General features: G+C 43.2%; 1 protein-coding gene across 3 annotated transcripts; it reads left to right on the top strand.

Annotated features, from left to right (window-relative positions):
- Nucleotides 1-341: 341 nt before the first annotated feature.
- Nucleotides 342-27,214, top strand: ORMDL2 (ORMDL sphingolipid biosynthesis regulator 2). 3 transcript variants are annotated; one of them, XM_068267586.1, is made up of 4 exons: nt 342-474; nt 15,585-15,759; nt 17,942-18,093; nt 20,377-27,214. In XM_068267586.1, the coding sequence occupies exons 2-4, from the start codon at nt 15,586-15,588 to the stop codon at nt 20,510-20,512; spliced, it is 462 nt and encodes a 153-aa protein (XP_068123687.1). In that variant the 5' UTR covers nt 342-474; nt 15,585; the 3' UTR covers nt 20,513-27,214. The 3 variants fall into 3 exon arrangements, with proteins under 3 accessions (XP_068123687.1, XP_068123689.1, XP_068123688.1); XM_068267588.1 differs by lacking the exon at nt 342-474 and adding an exon at nt 10,511-10,649; XM_068267587.1 differs by lacking the exon at nt 342-474 and adding an exon at nt 15,308-15,441.

The raw sequence follows: 27,214 nt of genomic DNA, 5'->3' as shown, positions 1-27,214 counted from the left end.
AGCTGTGCTGAGCCAAAAGCTTCCAATGTGTTCACTGTGCAGCACTACGGAACAGCCAGCCTATAATGGGCAGCACATTGCAGCCAGTATGTGTGCTCTACACATATCTGGCAGTGGCACCCATGTCCCTCTCTCTCATCTACCTGTCTCCCTGCAAGGCTGGCTCCCCTCCAACAGAGCGATCCATCTCAGCTCTGCTTCCAGGACCCCGCTGCCCGCTGAGAGGGGGCGTGTCGCTCCTGGCCCCGCCCCTTTTGCGATCCGAATCACTCATTTTGATGATTCGGATGATCGACTCATAAAATAGATTCGGATCAAAGATCCGAATCGTTCATGATCCGGACAACACTAAATAGCAGTGCTGGCTGCTCTGTACAGGCGGATAAACGTCACTAGCGCTCCGCCTCAGACATCGTGTAGCGGAAGTGGCGGCGTTTCCTGGAGACCGGTGATCGTCGGGGTTCCCAGCTACAGGTAATGTTGTGTCGGGGACTGGGACTCGCTGTGGATCAGTGCCGGGGGGAGCAGCAGCTGCAGGGGGCGTACACACACTGGGCGAAGCCTTTAAGCCTGCTTAGTGAATACAAGATCTGTTTACTATTACTGGCAGTGCCCAGCGTGCAAAATGGCTGCTTGCTGGGAGAGTGAGCCGCACACCTCTGTGTGGGATGCCTGGATGGTGGAGGGAGGCTCCGCTCCAGCAAGTCCAAGTCTTCATCATGTTTACAAGCTCGGTGTGGTGGAGTGTCTTTGGGAGGGGCAGGAATGTTTGTGTAGCAACATGCATGTGGTGATCGATTTTACATTGTCATTATTATAACGTAATGAAGCAGAAAAAAACAACAAAGTATTTATGGAGAGTAATCTATCTGCCTATGGACATTCTGCACTGTTCCTACTTACTGCTTTCATGGAAATAGACACATTGTTAAAATTCCGGTGCTTCCTAATGAGCTTATCTGTCGTAGCAGTCAGGTGACACAGGGGAGAGATCAATTTACAACTTGTGATTAGACACAAATGAGGGGGGATTAGACATTCTAAACTCTTTAGATACTTACATGAAGCATTTCTCAATGTTTTCCTTCTGTCCTGTGCCAAGAGTTCAGGTAATAATGCTGTAATTAAGGGGCCCGTTTCTGAAGGATCATTTTTTTTTCTCAGCCAACAAAGGTTTAATACTAGCCTTTTTACTTTCCAAATAGGTCATTAGGAAAGCATATAATAGGCAGAGTTCACAGCAACCAGAATAGCAGATTGGGGTGACACACCACAATGCCTTTTGAAAAACCTCTAAAAACACCAGGAGGTCACATTGTAATAGTACAAAAGAAAAGCTTCCAACAAAGGATCTATTGTAGTGTGTGCTGTTTTTGCTGGCTTTAAAAAGGGTTTTTTTTTTACCTGGAATGTTGCACTGCTATTCTGAGATGGTTTGAGACATACATTGCAATAAATCATTTTGTTTCTTACTGATTTTAAATTTGAGAGGATAGTGATGTTTTTATCTTATTGTAACTTAATTTCAACCATATTTTTTTTTTAGCAGTCTGAAGATTAGCTAGCTTTGTACCAACTGATGCGGTATAAAGCTATGTAGATGTTGCTCTCCCACTTGCTGTTGGTAAATTTAAAAACAAACTATTTTTTTCTCAGTCAATTTTGATTAACGCAAACCTGAAGGTTGGGAGCACTCTCATATGCATGTTTCCCGGCAGGGCTGTGGAGTCGGTAGAAAAATCATCCGATTCCTCAGTTTGTGAAACCACCGTCTCTGACTCCACAGCCCTGTTTCCCGAAGGGTCCGCAAATGCACATGAATGTCTGAGGTATGGAGTGGCAAAAGATTGGCACTAGATGGTTATGGGTTAAGCTCTGGTGGGTTGGTGGTGACTTACTGTGCTTCAGAATACGTCCAGCAGACCAAGTAGCATAACAAAAGGGTCCAAGCACCAGATAAGTTGCAAAGCTTCCACCAATTTATTTCATTCCCACAGCATACAGATACAAGCAGATATACAATGGCCTGACAGCTGTTTCACAAGCTGCGCTTGCTTCCTCAGAGACCAATTCAGCACATGAAACCGCTTCCTGTGTTTTGCACTGTAAAGCTAGGGTCATGGTAGGAGCAGGAACATGATGCTCTTTGTATCTACATGTTTGGGTCGCATAAAGTCAATGAGAAGTAAGCTTCACTGGACTGTTAATGCGGGATGTATTCAGTACAAGCACTGCATGCAGTGTGTTGGGATACCGCATTCTGTCAGACAGCACTGCAATGGTCACACTGAACATTGCATTGTGACATTCTTTGTTATAATGCACTGCAACGTTCCACTGTGAATGTAGTCTGTTTTGATAAATCACAACATGCATGTCGGAAGATGTAGTTCCCATTGATGGGATGGGAATTACACCTCCCACCATGCATCAAACGGCCAGGGTCATACAAATAACCAGCATGAACTAGCAGCTGTGTGGGAGGGGAGAGAGGAGATAAAGGCTTCTGTATGGGCATGGGGGCTATGGAGCAGCCCCCCCTAGATAAATAAATACCTGCTTTATCCCACACAGTGTGCAGTTCATGAACCTACCTTAGTGGGAGGTTAGTTAGACAATTTTTATATATATATATATATATATATATATATATATATATATATATATATATATATATATATATATATATATATATATATATATATATATATATATATATATATATATATATATATATATATATATATTATTGCTCGGATTGCTTTGAGAGTGAATGCTCTGAATACCATAAAGCCTTCCCGGTTCTTGGTCTGTTCCGTCGTTCGTGCACCGTCCCAGATTGAAGTTATTCAATCTTCTAGGTCTTTGGTACTCCCCGTGCAGCCTGTAGAACTACTCACGTCCCCAAGTAGTTCCAAAGACTAGCTGGACTTGCACAGTACAGAGGCGCTTGTCTTCAAAACTACTCTGGGACACAAGTAGTTCTGCAAGTTGCCCGGCGGTACCTAAGAGCTATTCGACCTATCAGGTTGTTATCCAGAGCTTTTCCTCTACTAAGGACCGTATCAAACCTGAAGTGAGTTTCCTCACTTCAGGTTCCCTTTAAGAGAATCCCTAGTTTTCAGTTATGCGGTCTGTTCAGGTGTTTTTTTTTTTTTTTTTGTTTTTTTTTTATCTATTTCTAATTTATTTCAATTCTCTAATAGTATGTGGTTAGCCTAAGACTGTAAGAAGTAGGGCATGTGTAGTACATAATCCAGCTGTAAGAAAAGTCTTTCAAAAATGTAAAAACATCCATGTCAACTCAAATGATTGATATGTGAGCTAATAACGCTGCGGTATTGTTACAACCCAATCCCCCTGTATGATACAAGCATCATAAAAATGTATATCTTTACTCACCATTTATCGGTAACATATTTAGCAAATTCTGTACAGACAAGAACACTTAGGTTATGCATAGACTTAAATTGCCCTCAACAGCCCATGAGCATCCATCTGACTTTACAAATGTAATGTTAATAGGCTGTTGAGTGTTGTGCTTCAGAAGTAATGTACAATTTAATTTAACAAGGGTAGGTTATTGCCCTGGATCAGGAAGGACACCTTTTTACTATGCTGCAAGGCTATGTTCACAATGGGGAATTGCAAAAGCAGGATTGCAACAGAGGAGAAAAGTTGCAACACGTTATGTGAAGCATGCAGTACATACAAAGTATGCGTTCACTGCAACTATTAAAGCAAATGTATACACACCTTGGTAGAGGGAAGCCTCTGGGTCCTTCAGAGGCTCCCCACGTCCTCCTTAATGCTGGATACACACGGTGTGTTCCTGCACTCGATGCGCCACTCGATTCGCGTCGACTCGATTATTTCCGACATGTCCGATTCGCATTTCGATGGATGGTTAGGTCGATTTGGAACACTCTACATGTGAATCGACCTAACAATCATCGAAATGCTCGGAAATAGCCGAGCAGCCGGAAATCGAGCTGCGCATCGAGTGCGGGAACGCACCGTGTATCCAGCATAAGACCACCGCTGGACGCCAATACCTCTGGAGGTTTATGGCTGTGTTCCCTTATGATAACAAATGTGGCAGCAGGATGCCTGCACAGTAGCAAGGAGCCTCTCGGCCTTTCTGCCAAACCCTAGCAGCTCTAGGCTACTACACAGACACAAGGCGGCCATGCGCCCTTGTCAAAGAGGTTCAGGGGAGGGTGGAGGCGAGGGGGGCAGGGAAATACCGACGCAAGTATTTATGGCGCTTTTTCACTTCAGGTTCCCTTTAGTGCAGGTTTTCCTTGGTGTAGTGCGATTTGCGCTTTGTAAAAATGTCTCCCGCAACCATTAGATACAGTTAAGTATAAGGAGCAGACTACGCCGACAGAGAAGACGGAAGCTACTCGCCCCCAAAAAGACGCACCCCAGTGTCACGTGCACACATTGCGCCAATATCTTCTGTACACTTTCATCACATTGCTGGAAGTGTAAAATGTTCCGTTGCCTTAAATGGCCATTGCAGCTAGATGTGGTAGGATGAGGTGATGCAAGGTGGGAAGTGTAAAACGAACGCACACATCATGTAGTAACGCACTGCATGCCTGGCATTGTGTTAACAGACTCCACTGCACTGCAGTGCTAACATGCCAGTGTGAAAGTATCATCACAATATAATTGCATCACATTAGCAATATGATTCTATTTACCTACACTACGCCCCATTGTGAATGTAGCCAAAATCTGTTGATTTTTATCTTGTGTTGATTATGCAGCAGTGATACTCCTGTCAGAAACTAGGTTTAGTTAACCTAAGTATATTCTGGTCTACTGCATGAACACCGCCTAATTCACATGGGTGCTAAATAATTGCATTTTGATAAAAAATAGTATACAATGGATGGTTAAATTTGCGGTATTTAGTAAGAAAAAACACTTATTTAGTGGTTGTGTAGTGTACCGGTTAAGGGCTCTGCCGCTGACACAAGAAACCAGGGTTCGAATCTCTACTCTTCCTGTTCAGTAAGCTAGCATCTAATCAGTAGGAGACCTCGGGCAAAACTCCAAGGCCTGGAACCCACTAGAGCGATTTTGTGAGCGATTCAAACCGCTAGCGATTTCCCTAAACTCTCAACTAATGTTAATGAATGGGCCAAATTCCACTCGAGCGATTGCGATTACCAAAACGCAAATGCAGGACATGCTGCATTTTTGGCGTTTAGCCTTTCTGCAATGTAAAGTATATAAACGCTGGCGTAATCGCTCATCAAAACCTGCACAGAGCAATTTTGCTAGCGTTTTGAAGTTATTACACACTGTAACAAAATTAATTGAAGGGACCAATCAGAATTAAAACGCTAATCGCTACACACCGCTGGCAAATTGAATACACTTTTTAAAATCGCTCCTGAAAAAGCTCATGAAATCGCTAAAAAAAACGCTAGCAGAAAACAGCGATAGCGTTTTGTAGTGGGTTCCAGGCCTAAGACCTGGAACCCACTAGGAGCGCTTTGTGACTTGAAAAGCTCTAGCTAATGTAATGCTATGGGTGTGATCTCACTTGAGCGATGTGATTTTATAAAAATCCCCCAAACCATTGCAAGAGCTTTTTCAAATCACTAGCGCTTAGAAAAGGCTGCTAGTGGGTTTGAGCCCTAACACTGCTACTGCCTATAGAGCTCATCCTAGTGGCTGCAGCTTTGGTGCTTGGAGTCCGCCAGGAGAAATGCGCAATATAAATGTTCTGTGTCTTGTCTCGACTTATTTGCCCTTTGCTAGGGAAAGCATGGAGAAGAATGTTGTAATGTTGCTCAGACACTGATTTCATCAGATTCCCAAATCTGGCAATGACATACTGCAGATTATTTGGAACAAGTGTCAAGCCTCGTGCTTTAGTGTAGACCATTCTCTGTACCATTGATTCAGAGAGATTATGCTTATTGTGTTATCACTCAGAACAATAAGGCTGTGTCATAACATAAAAATGTGCACCTTGGTATTAATAGAATACATTTTAATGGTATTGTAGCCATACATTTTGCAGCAGACCAATCTTTCTTTGTGCCTGTTCAAAAAACAATTTGCATAATTAAGCTGTTAAAAGTGAGCCTTTAGTGAGAGGACTATAGGGCTTGCCATATGTATTTCCTTTTATACAACTCTTAAGGCTCATACACACATCAGACTATATTTGGAAAATGAGAGATCACAGACCAATCTTACCACCCTTCATGTAGTATGAGAGCCATACCTTCACAGTCTTTTCTATGGAGCTGAACTCCCCATCAGAAAAAAATCTTTGCAAGATGCTGCAGACACAGATGCTGTACAGACACAAAAGATCAGTATCTGCAAAAGATCTAATCCTGCCAAATATCCGTTCCTGCAAAATGCATTCAAAGGCCTCCATTCACTAAGATCATGCTGGAGATAATAAGGCAAGAGAAAACTTACCTCACACAGGCCCATATGCAATTAACTTTTTCTCCTCAGTTTTCTCCTAGGTGATATTTTCAAGCTTGTCAATAAAATGCCCTTTTAAACCACCAACAACAAGCGAGGAAACATGCAAAATAATTTTGATAGTACTTTTTCCATCTACTTTTTAGTACTTTTTCAGTTGCAAAATGTTGAAACGTTATTTTAAATACAAGATGAAAATGTATCTCCTAGGAGAAAACCCAGGAGAAAAAGTTAATTGCATATGGGCCACAGTGAGTTATCTTATCTCTTCATTCCTTAAGTTACCTCCTCTGTAGTTATTTTCACATGCAGTTAATAAACAGCCTGGGCTATATGCAATTCACTTTTCACCTGAGTTTTCTCCTAGGTGATGTTTTTAAACTTGTCAATAAAATCCATTTTAAGCCCCCAGAAGGCAAGAATATGCTCAAAATAATTTTAATAGTACTTTTTCGCCAACTTTTTTGTACTTTTTTTTTTTTAGTTGAAAAGTACTGGAAAGTTATTTAAAATCAAAGATGAAAAATTATCTCCTGGGAGAAAACTCAGGTGAAAAAGTGAATTGCATATGGCCCCCTGTCTTTAACTCTGGAGTTATTTTAAGGATTGGAGAGTTAACTTAAAGACAGAAGAGTTAACTTTAGGTTTGCCTGAGGTAAAATGTTTCCTAAATACCACATGCCTTATTACCATGGTGACAGCTCTAGAAACGTTATTAAAGACAGGAGATAAGCTTAGTGAATTGAGGCCATAGTCTATATCTGCAGATCATCATACACACCTTGTTTAACTCATTCATCTGCAGATCTGAAAATCCATCCTGGTGGATCTGATCTGCAGATGAATGTCAGTTAAACAAGGTGTGTATGGGATCAGCAGATCTCATAGACTATGAATGCATTTTGCAGGAACAGATCTTTTGCAGATACTGATCTTTTGAATGTGTACAGCATCTTTGTCTGCAGCATCTTGCAAAGATTTCTGTCTGATGGGGAGTGCAGCTCCATAGAATAGACTGTGTAGGTATGGCTCTCATACTACATGGAAGGGGGTAAAATTGGTCTGTGATCTTTCATTTTCCAAAGACTATGGTCTGTGTGTATGAGCCTTAAAGGGAACCTGAAGTGAGTAAAATTATTTAAAATACATGACGTAGCTGCAAATGATTATTACATACCTCACCATCGGTTCCTCTCAGAAGCTCACCATTTTCTTCTTCCAGTGATCCCTTCCAGTTCTGACAATATTTTGTCAGAACTGAAATATACTAGTTGCTGTCAGTTACAACTGCATGTGCAAGGTAATGTCCATGTTTCCCTATAGCTCAAGTGGGTGATATTACAGTTTAACAGTGTGCTGACCAGAAAGCTGTTATGGGGTAATGGCCATTTTTAAAATGGAGGACGGAGAATTCCATTGATCACAGCAAACAAATGGGACGCAGGAGAGGAGAAAGAGATTGAGGAGTAGACTACACAGGAAGTAAGTATGACCTGTGTATGGTAATTTTGACTTATTTCCAGTTCAGGTTCTCTTTAAGGCCTCTTTTCCATAGGCAGTTGTGAGAGTTTGAGAGGCATTTCACTGCCTATCAACTGCCCATATAAAAAAGAGACCTAAAGCTGAATATCCACATTTAGATTGCCAACCAGTGTTCCAAAATTATTAATTTCTTTCTGAGGCATCTTTTCCACGGACAGTTGAACTGTGTGCTCAGCAAGCAGTTGCCAGGCAGCAGTGAGCAGTTGTGAGTTTGAAAGGCATTTCACTGCCTATCAACGGTCTGTGGTAAAGAGGCTAGGGCATCAATTCCTATAACACAGCACATCAATGTTTCGGTTTCAAAATGTTTTACATTATTTTTTTTTATTTTTTTTCACTTTCATAAAGATACAAACATTTGCAATTCAGTTGCAGATCATGAAAAGAATAAGGTAGAATATACAATTGAGAAATCCACAATCACAAATAGAGCCAGTGTATATTCACCAGAGGCCTCTCACGTAAGATCAATATATTATTGTATTGTTTGGGCTCCAGAAGTGCAGCAAATTTTCCACCTTAACAATAACATTTCTATAGCGCTTTTCTCCCATAGGACTCAAAGCGCTTAGCCTATCTCAGATTGAGTAATTGGTAGTAGGATGAAGTATTCACACAACAACAAATTATATTTCTGCAAATGCCAAACTGAACAGGTCTGGATTTAAACATGTCCAGAGATGGAGCTGTCCTGATCTGCTGAGGTAATGAATTCCATAATGTAGGAGCAGCATGACAGAAGGCTCTGAGACCAAAAGTTTCCCATTGGACTCAGTATTCCTGTAGCCTGCTTATCATGGTCAACTGTATCAAAGGCTGCAGAAAGGTCTAGCAGTATCAGAATGAAGCACTCTCCTCTGTCTCTTGCCATGAGAAGGCCGTAAACACAACACAAAAGAACTACAAAAAAAAAACCAGAATTGTGTGCTCTAGAAAGGGCAGACAATAAGAAAAGAAGGGGGGGAAAAAATAAAGAAAAATAAAAGGAAAGAAAAGATTAAGAAACCAGGCTCACTTAGTGCAGTCAACAATCAATTGTTCCTGTCAACACTTAACGGGCCAATAAACAAGGATCCCACACCTTGTGACACTTTTTGACTCTACTGGCCATTTGTTCCTGAACCATAAAGGCTGTAATTCTACCCTTAACTTCCTCAAAAGACACACACATTGGTTTCTCCAAGCCTTGGCAATCGTCTTTGTCGCTGCGACAAAAAAAAAGTGAGCTAGAACATTTTGGGACTTTGTAAGATCCTCTTTCTTCTGTAACCAGGCTGACTAGTGAAGACAATAGTCTGTAGATTCTATTCCAGAACCTGAACAACATGGAGCAGGTCCAAAAATATGCAACATAACTCCTTTAACATCACAGCCTTGGAAACAGAGGCCAGAATTCAACAGACAGGTGAGCCAGCCTTGCAGGTACCCAGTACCATCTCATTAACACCTTATAGGCCGACTCAACTGTCATTAAATTAATGGAAAGTTTAGGGACTACCGTCCAGATATTATCCCAGTCTTTATTTATTGTAGTTAGAAAGCGCCAACATATTACGCAGCGCTGGACATTAGTTTAGGTTACAGACAATATTTAGGGGTGACCTACAGCAAAATGACAATACATGAATACAAGAGACCACAGTATGAGTACAAGGTAATGGTTAGTCACTGGAGGGGAGCATGGAGATTAGGCAAGTTAGGTTCACTCAGATGCATAGCATGGGTTCACAGTAATGGAGGTGCATGATCAGGTAGGACACAAAAGGAGGAGGACCCTGCCCAAAGGCTTACAATCTAGAGGGAGAGGTAAGGACACGAAAGGTAGGGGACCAGAGTTCAGCTGTGGGTTTAGAGCACTTGTGAGTGGTAGTAGGCCAGAGTGAAAAGGTGAGTTTTGAGGGCTTTCTTGAAGATGTTGGAGGAGGCTGCCCTTATGGGTGGAGGTAGGGAGTTCCATAGTGTTGGAGCAGCTCTGGAGCTGTCCTGGAGACGTGCATGGGACTGGGTGATGCGGGGGGCGGTTGCTTTCTTTCAAGTCAGGCGCCCATTAAATTACATATCCATGGCGAAAAGATTGAGCTGGACTATTGAAGCACATCAATTTTGAATAGATTCCAGCAGACAGATTAAGTATGCAGATCAGTTGCTCTGTCTAAAGCCTTGTTCACACACTAGACTAAGGGCCATTTCACACGGACAGTTGAAAGGCAGTGAAATGCCTGTCGACCTCTCACAACTGCTTGCTGCTGCCTGGTAAATGCTCACTGCTGCTTGAAAACTGCTTGATGAGCACACAGATCAACTGCCTGTGTGAAAGGGCCCTTAATGCTGTAGATGTGGTAGTTTTGGCCCGCCTTGGTCAAGAATCTAGCCTGTGTATAACATACCTCATTTAGGCCTCTTTTCCGTGAACAGTTGAACTGTGCTCAGCAAGCAGTTACCAGGCAGCAGTGAGCTGTTAAGAGTTTGAGAGGCATTTCACTGCCTATCAACAGTCCGTGGAAAAAAGGCCTTAAAGATCAGGCTCGCAAACTTTAAAGAGAAACTCTGACCAAGAATTGAACTTGATCCCAGGGCCGTGGAGTCGGTATAAAAATCTTCCAACTCCGACTCCTCAGTTTATGAAACCATGACTCCGACTCCAGGTACCCAAAATGGCTCCAACTCTCTGACTCCTTAGGCCCTGTTCATATTATGTGCGTGTGGAAAACGTGCAGAACGCATGTAGTAAACGCACTGGAAAAACGCATGCGTTTGTACGCGTTTGTACGCGTTTTTGTAATGCGTTTGTATGCGTTTTTTCCTTATGCGTTTTTGATCATACCTGGAAGAGGTGTATACCAAATGTTTTTTTTTTTTTTTCTTGAACTTCTGATGTCAGCTACACTTCCGACGAGAAACGCACCTCCGAAAACGCATACAAAAACGCATGCCATGCGTTTTTAGTGCGCGCCCATTGACTTTCATTATAATGCGTTTCTGTGCGCGACGCACAGAAATGCATCCAACTATGCGTTTCTGCCACGCATACGTTTGCCACGCGTATATGTGAACGAGGGCCATACCTTTGCATTGATTTTTCTGGCCCTCGCAAAACGCACACAAAACGCGTACCTTAAAAACGGACACAAACGCGTGCAGTGTGAACGGGGCCTTAGTCTAATACTTAACAGGGCTGTGGATTTTGTACAAAAATCTTCCAACTCCGACTCATCAGTTGATGAAACCAACGACTCCGACTCCGGGTGCCCAAAATTGCCTCGACTCCGACTCCACAGCCCTGCTTTATCCCAATCAGTAGCTGATGCCCCCTTTTACATGATAAATCTATTCCTTTCCACAAACAGCCCATCAGGGGGTGCTATATGACTGATATTGTGGTGAAACCCCTCCCACAAGAAACTCTGAGGACCGTGCTACTCCTGGCAGTTTCCTGTATGTGAACCTTGTTGCATTGTGGGAAATGGCTGTTTACAGCTGTTTCCAACTGCCAAAAAAAGCAAGCAGCAGCTACATCACCTGCCAACAGTAAAAATGTCACCATGTGATAAATGTCAGAATGTAAATCAGGGAGAGGAAAGCTTTTACAATGGGCAAACACTGACTAAATCATTTATACATAATTATTGTAAAAATTGAGCACTTTTTTTATTACATTATTTTCACTGGAGTTCCTCTTTAAGGTCTATTTTACACTAACCACGTTGCGATGCGTTACCCTTTTCTACTGCAGCCCATTGCAAAAACCATTCGTCAATGAGACGTGACAAACTCCTTGTGATGCAACAGAAGTGCTTCAGCTGATGCAGAAGCTGCTTTTACCGCGCGCAGCACTGCATGCAATTAAACCAATGGTAACATGCAGACTTTTACATTTTGGTGCATTTGCAGTGCTCATGCACATATACAGATATCCACTGTACTTCCTGTCCAGCATTACGCACCTGACTGAAGTGTGGGACTTTGGAAGCAGATTACTTTTTTTTTTTCTTTTCTTCTGAAAGCATTGAGACGGGATGGAAACTCTAGGTCAATCAGGGATGCCGCAGGGAAAGCTGTTGACCAATAGGTCATATCGCTGCATGGCATTGAATAGTGCCATGCAGCGATATGACCTATTGGTCATATCGCTATTATTTTTTTGGCCAGTGACAGATCAAGTAAATCAACACTACTGTCAAATGATGCTGTACAAAGCTATTGCAAATGCTGATCATGCACTGCTGTTTGAGGCAATCCCATCAGGATTGAGGCCCCAAAGAGCCAGAAATTCTGACCTATATACCATCAATATTTCCATTTCCACTGTAATACTGAATTTTTATTAGATTCACTGTTCATATTAAATCTAATGTCTAATCTTCCACAGAATTTGGGCACCTGTAGATAGATCTCAGCAGAACTGTTTCTCCTTTCTGCAGTACAGTTGTGGAACATTGTTCTTTTGTCATGTGCCTATTGATTTCCTGGGTATGAATTGTAGCATTCTGCTTTGCATAATGCTGACTGGACTCTTCAATGTGTCTAGTTTGTGGAGTATGGGACCAGCACTTCTTCATGTCTAATATGGTATTCCCTACAGTCCATGCAAAGCCTGCTGATACATCCTGATGGCTTACACTCACTCACTCACTCATGCAACAGTTTGAGGCTGAGTGTTGTGCGAACGCACTGAAACATGTCATATTCTGATTCTTTGTAGCGATGGTCTGACCAGCCACCTCAGCTGAGAACTTTCTAGCTTGTGCATGGGACTTGAGACTAGGAATGATTCTTGGCTTAGAGAATAGTATGCACACTGGAGAGGGAGGTTGAGGAGTATGAGTGCTATACGAGTGTATGCCTTGAGACTGGTTTCACAGTGGGACGTTACAGGCGCACGTTAGAGCAGCCTGTAACGCACCCCACCGCACAGCAATGAAAAATCAATGGGCTGTTCACAGTGCCCACGTTGCGTTACAGTGTAACGCTGCGCCATAATATAACGTACTGCATGCAGTACTTTGTAAGCAGCAGAGCCGCGTTAGACTGTTTGCACATGCTCAGTAACGTTGGGGAGGAGCGGAGAGCGGCCAGGCACGTGGCTAATTAATATTCACTGCACTCAGTGACGTGCAGTGTTTACTTCCTGGAGCGGCCGCTCTGTGCGGTGATTGGCCGGCGGGACCACGTGATGCCGCATGCGTCCAAAGTGCGCATCACGGACGCCAGAGTGAGCTGCACAACGCGGCTCACTCTGACGTACAAAGCAGAGAGCACCAGGCATTGCGTTAGGGGCATGTTGTACGACCATAACGTCCCCTAAAACGCAACGTCATGGTGTGAAACCAGCCTTAATGCACAGTCAGACCGTTTTAGATTAGTCTTGTGTCTACTTTTTTTTTTTGTAGTATGATTTTACTACGGTGCAGTATCTGTAAATAAATTTTATCACACTACACAACAGCTATTACTTTTTACCTACAGTCCCAAGTTTTCCCTATATATTTCTGAGTGGTACATTGTGCCGTTTGTGTACGGTGAACTAGTGACCCTTATTATTGATGCTAGGAGCCTGTCCCCCATTCACCAATCCTGAATTTATCTTGTGCTGCTCCTGGCCGCACCTAAGCAAATTTGAAACACAATGAACTAAAGTTGATAGTCTAGAAAAACGGTCATTACCTTCCACTTTACTTCCCAGACATATTTACATTGGAAGTGAGCTTTTTCAACTAACTAGTGCTGCAGATACACATCTCTCCACCATAAAATGACTGCAATATACCGGTACTATCTATTTGTAATGCGAGATGATAGAATTGCAAATTGTAGATGGTAGGCAGAAAACAGTTATAGCAGCAGGTTGCCATGGTTACACAGCAATCTGTCCCAGTACATTGGATTGTCAGCCAAAACGCTGACAAAGTGTTTGTTTGTTTTTTGTTTTTTTTTCCCCTTCTTTAGTTGTGGGCTTATTTGTTTTGTATGCTGTTTGTCAGACAGCCCTTTTACAGGATTGTAAATGGGAGTGGCTATTTCAGACAACACCTGCTTTCAGCATAGATCAGTGACCTCCTTTTCAGTGATCTGTCAACTTGGTTCCTACATGGATGACTATAAGGCTGGTTTCACAGTGGGACGTTACAGGCGCACATTAGAGCAGCCTGTAACGCACTCCACCACACAGCAATGAAAAATCAATGGGCTGTTCACAGTGCCCACGTTGCGTTACTTAGTAACGCTGCGCCAGAAGACAACGTACTGCATGCAGTACTTTATAACTGCTTGCACATGCAGTACGCATCACGGACGCCAGAGTGAGCTGCAGAACGCGGCTCACTCTGACGTCCACAGCAGAGAGCACCAGGCCTTGCGTTAGGGGCACGTTATGCGACCATAACGTCCCCTAAAACGCAACGTCCTGGTGTGAAACCAGCCTAAAGGTCCGTACACTCGCCCAACAAAACTCACGGAAAACAGATCACCAATGTCGTGGAAACTACTTTATCATTGACATCACTGAAGAGAATTGCCGTTTCTGTACATCAATATTGCAAACGACCAACTCCTTTAAACACTGTGCACGGAAGCGGAAATAACTTTGTCGCGCGTGCATTTAGTATAACAGTGTCATTTAAACGACATTGTACACACATGGCCAACTGCACGATATCCGAGTTGATCCTCCAGACAGATCTGGCAAAATGCCCAGTGTTGGTCACTGGTCGTTGTCGTTATTTGCACACAGTTGTCGTCCAACAAGGCAAAATCTGTAATTTATCAAATGTTTCAAGTGACTGTAGTGTTTGTGTACAATGCTTTATTGTAGCTAGTGCTGGAGTGGAACTTCTATTGCTTGTTTTTGCTCGCTCATAAGATAAAATGGGGAGACACCCAAGCAGCGCATGTGTACACAGATCAGTAAAGATCGTTTCAGGGGATATCCCACACACCTATTCTTCATTACCCCCTCTATACAGGGTAGGTTATATTATTTTTCTTTAACTTTACATCCCCCTTTAGACAACAGGCTAGGTGTGAGATGGCTTGATGTACACCTGTACAGAACTTTTAGGCTGAAAATCATTGTTAAAAGCAGGTTTAATATTTGTAGGTAAAGGCATCTCCATAGAATCTAACGCCTGTATTACAGGCAGCATTATCCGCACGTCGATCTGCATTTAGTATAGGAGTAGTCTCCCTCAAACGAGCTTTGGGCAAAGCCAACTGTCAGAACTTGAACTGGAATCAGTGCCTCTGGCACTCTCCCACACAGTGATATAATCTCCACCCGCCTTCCTCTCCTGGTGCTTCGGAATTATGTCACTTTGTGAGTGGAACTGCGTATCGATCACTCTGCAGTCAACTGCTCTGATACTGGTCTACCTTGACCAAAGCTTGTTTAATGGGCATTACTACGCTATGTTGAGGATTTAAACACTGATAAAGTGGACTGTAAGTACCATATTCTACAGGCAACACTTGTTTGAAGCCTGATGCACTTGTAGCCCACGCCATCACTGATCAGGGCTGCCGAACTGATTTTTTTGTAGTATATACTTATATTTGTTTCTAATGATCTCTAAACTGTCTTTCAGGATGAATGTTGGGGTGGCTCATAGTGAGGTGAACCCCAACACGCGGGTGCTGAACAGCCGAGGGATATGGCTGGCCTATATTATTCTAGTGGGTTTCCTCCACATAATCCTCCTGAGCTTTCCTTTCTTCAGTGTTCCGGTTGTCTGGACCCTGACTAATGTTATTCACAATCTTGTAAGTTACAGTTTTGATAATCGTTGATTATTCTATTCTAGTTTTAGGTTGAACACTGAGCTTGTTGAGAGTATTCCAAGTTTAAAGGAAACCTGCTTCCCGCAGCATCTTTCAGGCTCATCAGTCCCTCGTGGTCCTCCCAGGCTGCTCAACTAGGCGGCCCAGTAATTCCTCCAGTCGAGGGGGGAGAAGCTGTGTGGCCGGACTGGTTGAATTAACGAGCTGCCAGCGCAGGATCCAGGCAGTCTGGGAGGACGGCAATGGAGCGAACAGCCTGAAAGGTGCTGGACGAAGCCTCAGTTATGTATAATTTTTTTTTTTTCTTGGTCTCCGGTACACTTTAAAGGTTACCTGAGCAAAATGTAATTTAGTTCTAAGGTGTATATTATACAAGCTGTGGTATAAATGTCCTCTTGATTGAAACTGCTATAAAAGCTAAATTTGCTGTAAATCAATAAATGGTTAGTTTCTCCTTTATTATCGCTGTCTGTTTTCCTATTGGAGAGATACTCCCTCTTGTCAGATATAATATGAATGTTACTGATGTTTTGATCCCTAAACCATCTAATTTTAAAAAGCCCTGTTTCAGAATCCGTTTTGAATTCACGGGAGAGTAAACTTGCATTCATTTTCAATGCACAGAATTTTAAATTAAAGCACCTGGCTGGGTCCAGTAGATCCATTTCCGGTTCTGGTGTCAGTCAGTTTTATTGGACAGATTTTATCTGTGGTTTATGTACAAGCTCACACTGCATAATTCTCCATCAACCTGAAATTATTTGTATCCTATTGACCATCCCTACTTATTGCCTGGTTTGAAATGCAGTATTTTTTTCCCCAGGCACAGCATGGCAAATCTGTCTTTAAAAGACTTATGATGCGAAGTGGCAAAAAGAAGTTATGTACCTCATTGCAATATTCCACCTCATGGCAGATGATCAGCTCCTTCCTTGTTCTGTCTGGTGCTCTATTAGCTTAATGCAGTATAAGTTGAACAGAGGCGCCAAAAGGATAAAAACAGTATTTAAAATGTTTAAAATAGCTGAGGAGGCAGTGGTGGATCCGCCCCCTCCAAGCAGACACAGAGAACTGTGCAATATAACAAGAGTAAATTTATTGGTACACTCCAGGGTATAAATATACAACGCGTTTCGCGGGTATGAGCCCGCTTCTTCAGGCAGTAGAAGTGGGAGTACACTATTGGGGGAAACAAAGGCACGTATTGGTATGTGGTCAGATAAACATGCTCAGATAATAGTTAGTTTATTTGTTCTGAGGTGTGCGTTTTGAGCTGAGATGGGGTGTGGGGGAGTTGGAGATAGTTTGTTGGAGGGGAGTGGGGATTAGGTGTGCATTTTTATTGAACAGGGATGTGGAGGAGAAAGGGGGTTATTTATACTGGAAGTGGGGGTTATCTATACTGGAAGGAGGGAAAGGAGCAGCAGGGATGGTGTGGGTTTGAGTGGCAAGGAAGGGGTGAATAAGGAGAGGGTTATGAATATAATTAAGAGAAAGGGGAAGGAGCTAGCCTGGTGAGTATAGATTGTCATTGGAACAACGCTCCGCATCTAAATACTTAAAATTGTCTGCAAACAAAGGAGTGGGTTTTTATATCAAAAGTGAATTGGTCACATGTAAAAAACAAATATAAAGGTAAATTAAGAGATAAAATTAGAAGGAACGCTTACCAGCAATCTGTCAGCAACACACCTGGCGCCTTAGTGCCTAGGTGTAGTTTTTTGGTCGCTTAAATAGTGACTATCCTCTATTAGCTTAATGCATGCTCCATTACAGCCCCCAACCCTCCCCAGGGTCACCTTATCTGATGGAGATTATAATCGCTGCTTTAAAAATTCAGGGCCTGCGCAGCTCGCCAACTTGCCATCCAACACCCAAGGCTGTGACACCAAAGTGTGCCCTCCCCACCAACCTCCCCATCCCTCTCAAACTGATTGCTATTAGAGTAAGAGAAATCAGTGTCTCAGCCTTGGGTGCTGGATGACCTTGTCCCGCTACCAAAGTGCCCCTTTAAGTGAATTGTAATTTTAAAGTTTTCCAGATATTTATTATATAAGGAATAAAAGCTTTAGTACAATATTTCACATTATGCCTTCTGTACAAATGACATGACGGTACTGTGGTGCTATAATGTTCTCCTTTACTGCTGGACTTCTCTTACCAGGTCATGTACTTATTTCTGCACACGGTAAAAGGAACCCCATTTGAGACCCCTGATCAGGGTAAAGCGCGGCTCCTTACTCACTGGGAGCAAATGGACTATGGGATCCAGTTCACCTCTTCTCGCAAGTTCCTTACTATCACACCAATAGTTTTGTAAGTATTTATTGTACATTATCTCGAGAGGACCTTTACATGTAACTAGAATTGGCATTTTTCATGAGGCTTCCACATATATGACTAGGGGCCGGTTCCCACTTGCTCCGAAAACGTATCTGCGGCTCTGTTTTTCAGCCCAAAACCGGAGCCACGGATACCAATGATAAAAATAGCAGCTGTCTTCACCCAACAAAAAAACGGATCTTTCTGCGTTCAGGGGGTTCCTTTTTAAAAACTTGAACGGACGGTCCGGATTTGCAGAATTTTCCTGGACTGCACATGGATCGGGGTACACGGAGGGGTAGTGCAGGGGAATAGGAAACCAGATCCCCCTCTACACAGGCATTTTTGGACACAAAAATGGATCAGTTTCTGTGACACAGCCTGTGGGTGGGGATGGGGCTGCCATGCTGGAGGGGGAAGTAGCCGGGGAGGAAGGGTTGCCCTCCCTCACCTGGGTCCCACGTCCCCGCTCCCCCTCCAGCTATTTGTGCAAAATTAGTTAAAATGTTAAGTATGTGCTGAGTGGAGAGCTTACCTTCTCTCTACTTCCTACGCTTGCCGCATCACTTCCTGGAATGCTGCCCTCCAAAGTATAGAGGGCGACATTGCAGGAAGGCGAACGGTGGAACGCAAGAGAGGAAGGTAAGCTCCCAGCTTGCAGCATACTTAACATTTTTAACTAATTTTGCACATATAGCTGGAGGGGCGGTGGGGGGGGGTGTCAACCCCATCCTCGCCGCCTGCTGTCACCCCCGTCCTGGCTGCTTCCCCTCCAATTTGGCCCCCGCCCGAACGGTGAACGGGGTAGGGCGCTATTGCATAACAGGGTGGCACTATGCATATGACCCTGTGGTGGTATGTGACAGGAGCATTGTAATGCAAAAAAACAAGTGTAAAACTGGCCTCAATGAGATCTAGTATGGATGAAAAAAATAAAGATCTGATCTTGAAGAAAATCTGAAGTGAAAATAAACTTATGATGTGGTGACTTGTATGTGTAGTACAGCTAAGAAAAAGAACATTAGTAACACAGATGGGAGTCTCATATTGTTTCCAGTAGAGGAAGAGTTAAACTTCAGTTATCTATGCAAAAGAGCTGCTCTGAGCTCTCTGACCAAAGTTGGGTTGGCTACATTCCTGTTTTCTTAAGCGCTAATCACGTCTCTCCCTAGTGGGACCCACTAGAGCGGTTTTTGAGCATTTAGGGATTGCTTTGAATCGCTAGCGATTTCCCTAAACGCTCTGATGAAAGTAAATGGATGACAGTTTTAAGCAAATCGCAATAACAGGACATGCAGCATTTTGGGAGCATTTTCATTCTAATGTATTTTGTAGGAGCAAGGGAAACTCTCTCAAAATCTCTTGCAAAGCGCTACCACAATTTGCTAGTGATTGCAATAGCGCTTTGTAGTGGGTTCCAGGCCTCAATGTTATATAACTGGAAATAAATAGTAGACTTTTTACTTTGCTGCTGATGTCCTATTAACCACTTGCCGACCGCTCACTCATAACGCGCGTCGGCAAAGTGACAGCTGCAGGACCAGCGACGCAGTATTGCGTCGCCGGCTGCAGGCTAATTAATAAGGAAGCAGCCGCTCGCGCGAGCAGCTGCTTCCTGTCAATTCATGGCGGGGGGCTCCGTGAATAGCCTGCGGGCTGCCGGTCGCAGCTCGCAGGCTAAGTGTAAACACAAGCGGAAATAATCCGCTTTGTTTACATTTGTACAACGCTGCTAACAGTAGCAGCGTTGTACCAGATCAGCGATCCCCGGCCAATCAGCGGCCGGGGATCGCTGTCACATGACCTGTTAGAGGCTGCACAGGACAGATCCGTTCCTGTGCAGCCTCGGATCTCCAGGGAAGAGAGGGAGGGGGGCTTTGAGGTGCCCCCCCCCACCCCCGCAACACCCAGGCAGGAGTGATCATCCCCCCCTAGTGGGGAAAAAAGGGGGCGATCTGGTCGCTCTGCCTGGTGTTTGATCTGTGCTGGGGGCTGCACAGCCCACCCAGCACAGATCAGCTAAAACAGCGCTGGTCCTTAAGGGGGGGGGGGGGGGGGGTAAAGGCTGGGTCATCAAGTGGTCAATTATCAGTGCTACACCTACAATTCATTATATCATAATTTTTTTTTTTTTTTTTTTTTTTTTTTTGCGGTGTGGTCATAAGTTAGTAAATCGCATTCTACCTAAATAAAACCTAAACCTTCCGCATAGCTGTGTAATAGTTTGTGCTATGGCTCGGCTGAGGGTACTGACCTGCAATTTCCTTTATCTTCCAGATACCTTCTTGCAAGCTTTTATACCAAATATGATGCGGTACATTTCCTTATCAACACCTTATCATTGGTCAGCGTCCTCCTTCCAAAACTTCCACAGTTTCATGGCGTCAGGATATTTGGGATTAATAAATACTGAAGAGGACTTTCTATTCTGACATCTGCCCCCTGACCATCAGATAAGACACATTCTACAAAGCATGCTGGGAAAGGTCAGACTAGACCTTGCGCTGAGGATACCTGCCTACGTCGGCTTTTCTGCTAAACGGCTCCTTTTTACTTTTAACGTAGTTTGGTTTTTCTGGTGGTGTCCTTTAGACATTTGGGGTAGACCCGTAATTGGTCGTCAGATCAATCAACGCCCCCAGTTTAGGACAGGATCACCATGATTTAAAAAAAAAAAAAAATCAGTTACCGTAGTTTAATTTACATGGAAGTAATTCTGTTTTATTTACTGACATATGAAGAAAGCATAGAACTAATTGCAAACTGTGCTCCACAGTATTATAGGAAAAATCCCTATCCTAGGAGAGAAATTGTAATTCCTCTTCTATAGCAATCAGTATAGTGTCGTTCAGCTACTGTGAAAAAGTTTTCTGTTTTTAATCTGTTTTGATTTTGAGAAGCTTCCATCAAGTTCCATTTAATTTAATACATTATGCAACTTCCAAGGAGGATGATAGTGTACCCCCATCCATGTCTCATAGCAATATCCATTAGTCATTCTGCAAACCGTAAGCTCTCTATGCTGCTTCAGAAGGTATTGGTCATCATGTGGCACTAGAATCTGATGAAAGCACACTTCTCAGGCCGTGTTCTGAAGCAGTGATGTTACTTTATTAAAGGATATCTAAGCTTTCCGGAATCTTCAAAACGTAATTATTACGACTATGTAGTGAGTATGTGCAGAACTCTCCCGGCCATGGGTGTGACCAAAGATGTGCGCTACCGGGAGTGCCTGCGCACTGCTTACTGACCCTGGTTGACCCGGAAGTAGTTTCGGGTGGCCTTCACGAGATAACAGAAGGGGGTGGAGAGGAACAGGGGCTGCAGTGGGCGTCAGGACCACTTGCTGCACATGCCTGCTCCTCTCATTTTGAAAATTGACTGCTTAGATATCTTTTTAGAGGAAAACTGAACTGAGAAGAATATGGAGGCTGCCATAATTTTTTCCCTTTTTAAACCATACCAGTTGCCTGGCACGTATACTAAGAATCGTGCGCAGGAGACTTGGGTGCAGCAGGCGCCACCATAGGCCGTAATAGGAATTACCGCTATAACAACTCAGAGAGTGTAACTTTGGCGCTGTCAGAAGACTGAGCTGAAGTTACATTTAAAACACTGCAAATCGGCTTCCAGCAATAGCTGGAAGCTGAATTACATTATTCCCCACTAGCCCTGGTGGCCTGGAGGGGAATAGTAATTAACATGGCTTGTGCGGCAGCAGGATCAGCCATATACCAGCTGTACCCTGCGCCCAAGTCTCCTGTGCTGATTCCTCTCGTACGCGCCAGGAAGCCCTGCTTGTCTATTTGGCTGCAGCAGTGTCTGAATAACACCAGAAACAAGCATGCAAGCCAATCTTGTCAGAACTGACCATGTCAAACACCTGGTCTGCTGCATGCTTGTTCAGGGTCTATGGCAGAGGATCAGCAGGACAGCCATCCAACTGGTATTGTGTAAAAGGAATTAAATATGGCAATCTCCATATCCATCTTGCTTTAGCTGTCCTTTAAAAGATACCACAGCCCAAAGGCTGTGGTAAAATACATGCTGCAATGCGGAAGGAATGAAAAGCACATACTTGCTGCTTCCCTCGTTCCCTGCCATCGGCCCCTGCTCGTCTCCTACAGCTGCCGGTACTGGCCAACTCTCCTGACCTTTAACCTGTACATGCTGCGCATGCGCAGTATGTCCTATAGTTTCCCTTCTGCCATCGCATCATGACTACAGAAGTATGGACACTCCCTGCCTCCTCCTTCCCAGCATGTGCGCTCCACTAATAAAGCTAGCGTGAGATGCTAGCTGGAGTAGCGCTGGGAGCGGCGATTTGGAGAGAGTGGGGAGGGGGAGCATCTTTTGGGGCATTTCTACATAGATGCAATGACATCTATGTTAATGCAGCACATACATCGCCACATTTATATACGCCATATTTATTTCCTTTTAAACAATATCAGTTGCCTGGCTATCCTCCTCCTGATCTTCTTGGCTGCAGTAGTTTCACACAGCTGAAACAAGCATTTAACTTATCCAGTCAAACACCTGATCTGCATGCTTGTTTGGGGTCTATGGCTAAAAACATTACAAGCAAGATGATCAGCAAAAAAAAAAAAACACAGGCAATGCACGTTAAAGCAGACCTAAACTCAGAATGTCCTCTCTACTCTAAAAGATACATGACAGCATAACCTTTAACCTATTGGGGTTCCTATGGGGGAATGGCTGCCTAACCCCCCCCATAAGAACTAGGCAAATTTGCATGTGGTGTGTTTGGGGGGTTAGGCAGTTGGATCCCCACTTTTGGTAGCTGGGCTCCCCCAAACCCATCCCCACCTCCATCGATGAGCCGCAGTGGACTCCTTCGCTCTGGCCTACATCCCCACTCGTATTGCCTCTTAGTTCCCGGTCAAGGCCGTCATCAAGCCGGGACCCGGCACTGACGTCAGAGCAGAGGGGAGTGCCGATCACTGTGGAAACGGCAGGAAGATGAGTGGATCCTCTTCTCACCCTGAACCCCCATCTCCCCCACCCACCGCCGCATCAGTAACAGGGATCACTATGATCATAGCAATCAGAAGCCATACACGATGGCTTCTGATCATTGAGGGGAAAAGTCAGCTGTCATATGACAGCGTAATCTCCCCTCTCAGGTGCGCACGATCGTGTCGGGAGCAGAAACGGTGGGTGGCATAGGATTTACGCCAGCGATTCCCAAAAGGTTAAACAAAAACATTTCTTTGTTTCAGCTAATACAAATACTGCAATAAATCTACAGTTTATGCTTCCTGATTTATGGAAGCAGCCATTGTTAACAAACTGTGTGTTCAAATGAGCTTATCTGCCATCTCTGCCGTGGCAGTCATGTGACAAAGGGCAGAGCTCAAATTACAACTTGTGATTAGACTCAAATGAGGGGGAATTAAACAGGCTAGAATCTCTAAATACATACAGGGTGCATTTCTCTCGGTTGTCCTTCTGTCCTGTGCAAGAGTTCAGGTCCACTTTAAAGGGACTCCGAGCAGTGCAGAAACTATGGAAAGATGCATATCATTTTAAAGCTCTCTTTCTCCTCTTTCCAATGATATATAAACCATCACCCTACACCTTTTAGTTTTCACTATTTTCACGATTGAAATTGCTGCGGCTGCGATTTCGATTCAGAATGGAGCTGCTGACTTTAGGAAAAAGTCGCCCTGTGTAATACAATGTAACTATGAAAAGATGGATATCATTTTAAAGCTCTCTTTCTGACACATAAATCGCCGCCCTACGCCTTTTCGGTTTCTCTATTTTCGCGATCGGAATCGCAGCTGCGGCAATTTCAATTGCGAAAATAGCGAAAACTAAAAGGCGTAGGGTGATGGTTTATATATCATTGGAAAGAGAGCTTTAAAATGATATGCATCTTTCCATAGTTTCTGCACTGCTCGGAGTCCCTTTTAAAAGGAAATATAAATGTCAGCCTCTAAATCTCTCACTTCAGGTTAACTTTAAGCACATCAGTAGAAATGCACATTGGCAAGTGACTACATCTGCATTACATTTGCTATTCGTTGAGCATTACTATAGTCAGATGTAATAATGCTTTATGGTTATAAATTGTATATTTATTATGCATAGAGTTTTTAATGGTTTCATTTAGTGTGCTGTAACCATTCTGGATTAAAGTGTTTCTTTACAGAGACAATGCAAGGATCAATGATACAACCTTTTCAGAGAAAACTGTCACTAGCATAAGAAGCTTTTGGGTGACTTGGCTGGGCTTGGTGGTTTCTATAGAACCTGTGTGTTTTTATGTGATCAGTTTGCATGCGGTGTTCCTGGCTACTGAGAACTGGACATAGCATGAAGGGGAGGAGCACTGTCTCATTATCACCACCCACATCCAGACCTAATGTTCACAATCCATTGCTGTGGATTCACAAGCATTCTTCATAAGCAAATTCTGGTATGGGTGACTGTATATATTGTCTCGCAAGGAAAGGATCATTTTATGTACAATACTCTCCAAAGCGTATATTCTTTATGACTTTACCAGACCTGTTTGGTACTAAAAACAAAATCCAGAACGGTATCAAGAGGTTAATAAAAGAGAGAATATTGAAAGATGACATCTTAAGTAGAATGGAAACAGTTGTTGAACCATAAAGAAGTTAAGGCCATTCATGAACAAAGTTTAAAGCTTCTACACTCCACAACTGGAATGGTATAATATGAGATAGATTGCCAGCCTCTGAGCTAGGAGTGTATGCACTTTACCAGTCAGCTTACTCATGTACTGCGCTGATCTGTATTCTAGTGACACACTTCAAGAGAACCTATAGTGAGAGGGATAAGGAGGTTGCCATATTTATTATTCCCTTTTAAATACCAGTTATCTTGCAGTCCTGTTGGTCTTTAGAGGCATTAGTGTCTAAATCGCACATGAAGCAAGCATGCAACAAATGGTCAGATTTTTGGTATAAACATCTGATCTTCATGCTTGCTCTGGGTCTATGGCTAGAAGTATTACAGGAGAATGATCTGCTTGATTGCCAGGTATCTGGCATTGTTTAAAGGAAATATAGCTACAGCAACTTCCATCTAACTCTTACTTCAGGTTCCCTTTATAGGCTCCATGTCACATACACTTTAAAGATAATTAATAGATTTCAGTATTCTCTGCAGGGCTGTGGAGTCGGTACTAAAATCATCCGACTCATCAGTTTATGAAACCACCGACTCCAGGTACTCAAAATTGCTCTGACTCCTCGAAACCGACTCCTTAGTGTAATACCAGGGCTGTGGCATTGGTACAAAAACCATCCGAGTCCTCAGTTTCAAAAACTACCAACTCCAGGTACCCAAAATTGCTCTGACTCCACAGCCCTGATTCTCTGCATATGGAGTAGTTGCTGTGTGGTTATTCTTGCCTTGCATTGATACCACTGAGGACATTTTCTGCATGGAGTTTGCATGTATCTCCCTATGTTTGTGGCAGTTTGTTCTGGTTTCCATCCACAACCCGCAACATATGGGTTAGGATAATTGCACAAATAATAAATGACAATTGAAAGTGGTAAAACATTAGCTTGTGAGCTCCTTGAAAGGCAAGACATGATGGAAATAGATCAGTGTTCTGTGCAAAGCAATGCAGAAATATCAAGCCTATATGTGAATGTGAGCCATTCAGAGCTGCATGAGTAAATTCCACTCAGCAATGCTTCTAGGAATAGTCTGTAACCTGCAAATAGCTCTACATGAATGTAGGATGATGCAGCTTTCAGCATTTACCAATCAAATTACACCCTAGCGAGATTAAATTGGTCTATATCAAGGTACATCATTTTGCATAATCTGGTATCAACTGGGAATTTTGTGCATTTCATTGACCATTGCTGAAACGATATTTCCATACATATACAATAGTAATCCAATAATAGCGCAAAAAAGAAATCTCATGCAAAATATCTTTTATAGAGACTGTCAGGTGTTGTAACTTCAGCCCATACACTTTTTGTAGCTATGGCAGCATCTATCTCCAGCTACTATTTTGGCAATGAAGAATACTGATTAATTCTTGTGAATGATTTCAGTAGGAAATTTCTGCAAACTGAGAGACCATATTAAAATATACTGATAATGTTATGGTAAATTTTTGCTCCTGTGACACGGTCCACATTTCTGTGAAACCTGAATACAGATTCAGTGCATACAGCCATTATTAAGCTGCTCTCGCACAGCTTCAAGGAACAGGAGCGAACTAAGAGTATTGAGTACAGGATAAATTATAGAACAGTGCATCAGTCAGCTGTGAGGCGGCCATCTGACATATATGCCAGCATCACTTTCTAAAGGCTGGTGTTTACTTTTATAGTCACTGAGTTGGACTAGAGAAGGCTTAAAGGAATCTTGAGATCAATAAAAAAAAAAAAACATACTTGGGACTTCCAGCTGCTTTACAGGCTCATTGGTCCCTCGCCGTCCTCCCAGGCCGTCTGGATCTTTTAATAGGCGGACCAGTGATTAATCCCGGGGAGGGACTGCATACATCGCCAGGAGAGTTCTGCGCAGTAGGCTCCTGGTGGTGGGGGATTGTGTGCAGATGGACTGCGCATGTGGTGACTGGATGAAGTACTGGGCCACCTAGCATAGGATTCAGGCAGGCTCAAATGACTGCGAGAGACCAATGAGCCTGTAGGGGGGCTGGAGGAAGCCTCGGGTATGTATAATTTTCCATTGATCTCAGGTACACTTTAAAAACCGCTTTATTTTAAGGTGGATTAGCTGCTTCCTGAAACCTCCCAAGCCCTGATTTGGCAAACCGTTACAGTAACTGCTGTAGATTTATAGAAGAGGCAAGTTATCCCTGGAGTGACTGAAGGAAATGCATCGCAATCACCAGTGTGCATGTACCCAAAGACTGTTCTGCATGATGACAGTTCCTGCACGTACCCCACAAGGCATGAAACAATTGTTAATATGCTGACTTCACATCACTTGTACAAAAAATGAAGACCAAAGCTTCAGAATCTGTCCAGTCATCACTCCTGAATCCTGTGTGTGTAAATATAAACTGTATATTTTAGGAATAGTGTTCTGGCAATGTGCTGTATACCAATAAATGTGCGTTGAATAA

Source organism: Hyperolius riggenbachi, chromosome 2 (genome assembly GCF_040937935.1).
Source record: "Hyperolius riggenbachi isolate aHypRig1 chromosome 2, aHypRig1.pri, whole genome shotgun sequence".
NCBI lineage: Eukaryota > Metazoa > Chordata > Amphibia > Anura > Hyperoliidae > Hyperolius > Hyperolius riggenbachi.
This window is presented reverse-complemented; position numbering and strand designations above follow the sequence as displayed.

Bases quoted from the DNA above. Each gene is read 5' to 3' on its own strand.
- ORMDL2 (XM_068267586.1), top strand. From the start codon at position 15,586: ATGAATGTTGGGGTGGCTCATAGTGAGGTGAACCCCAACACGCGGGTG. The intron at 15,760-17,941 runs GTAAGTTACAGT...TTCTCTTACCAG, and splicing joins CTAATGTTATTCACAATCTT to GTCATGTACTTATTTCTGCA. The intron at 18,094-20,376 runs GTAAGTATTTAT...TTTATCTTCCAG, and splicing joins ACTATCACACCAATAGTTTT to ATACCTTCTTGCAAGCTTTT.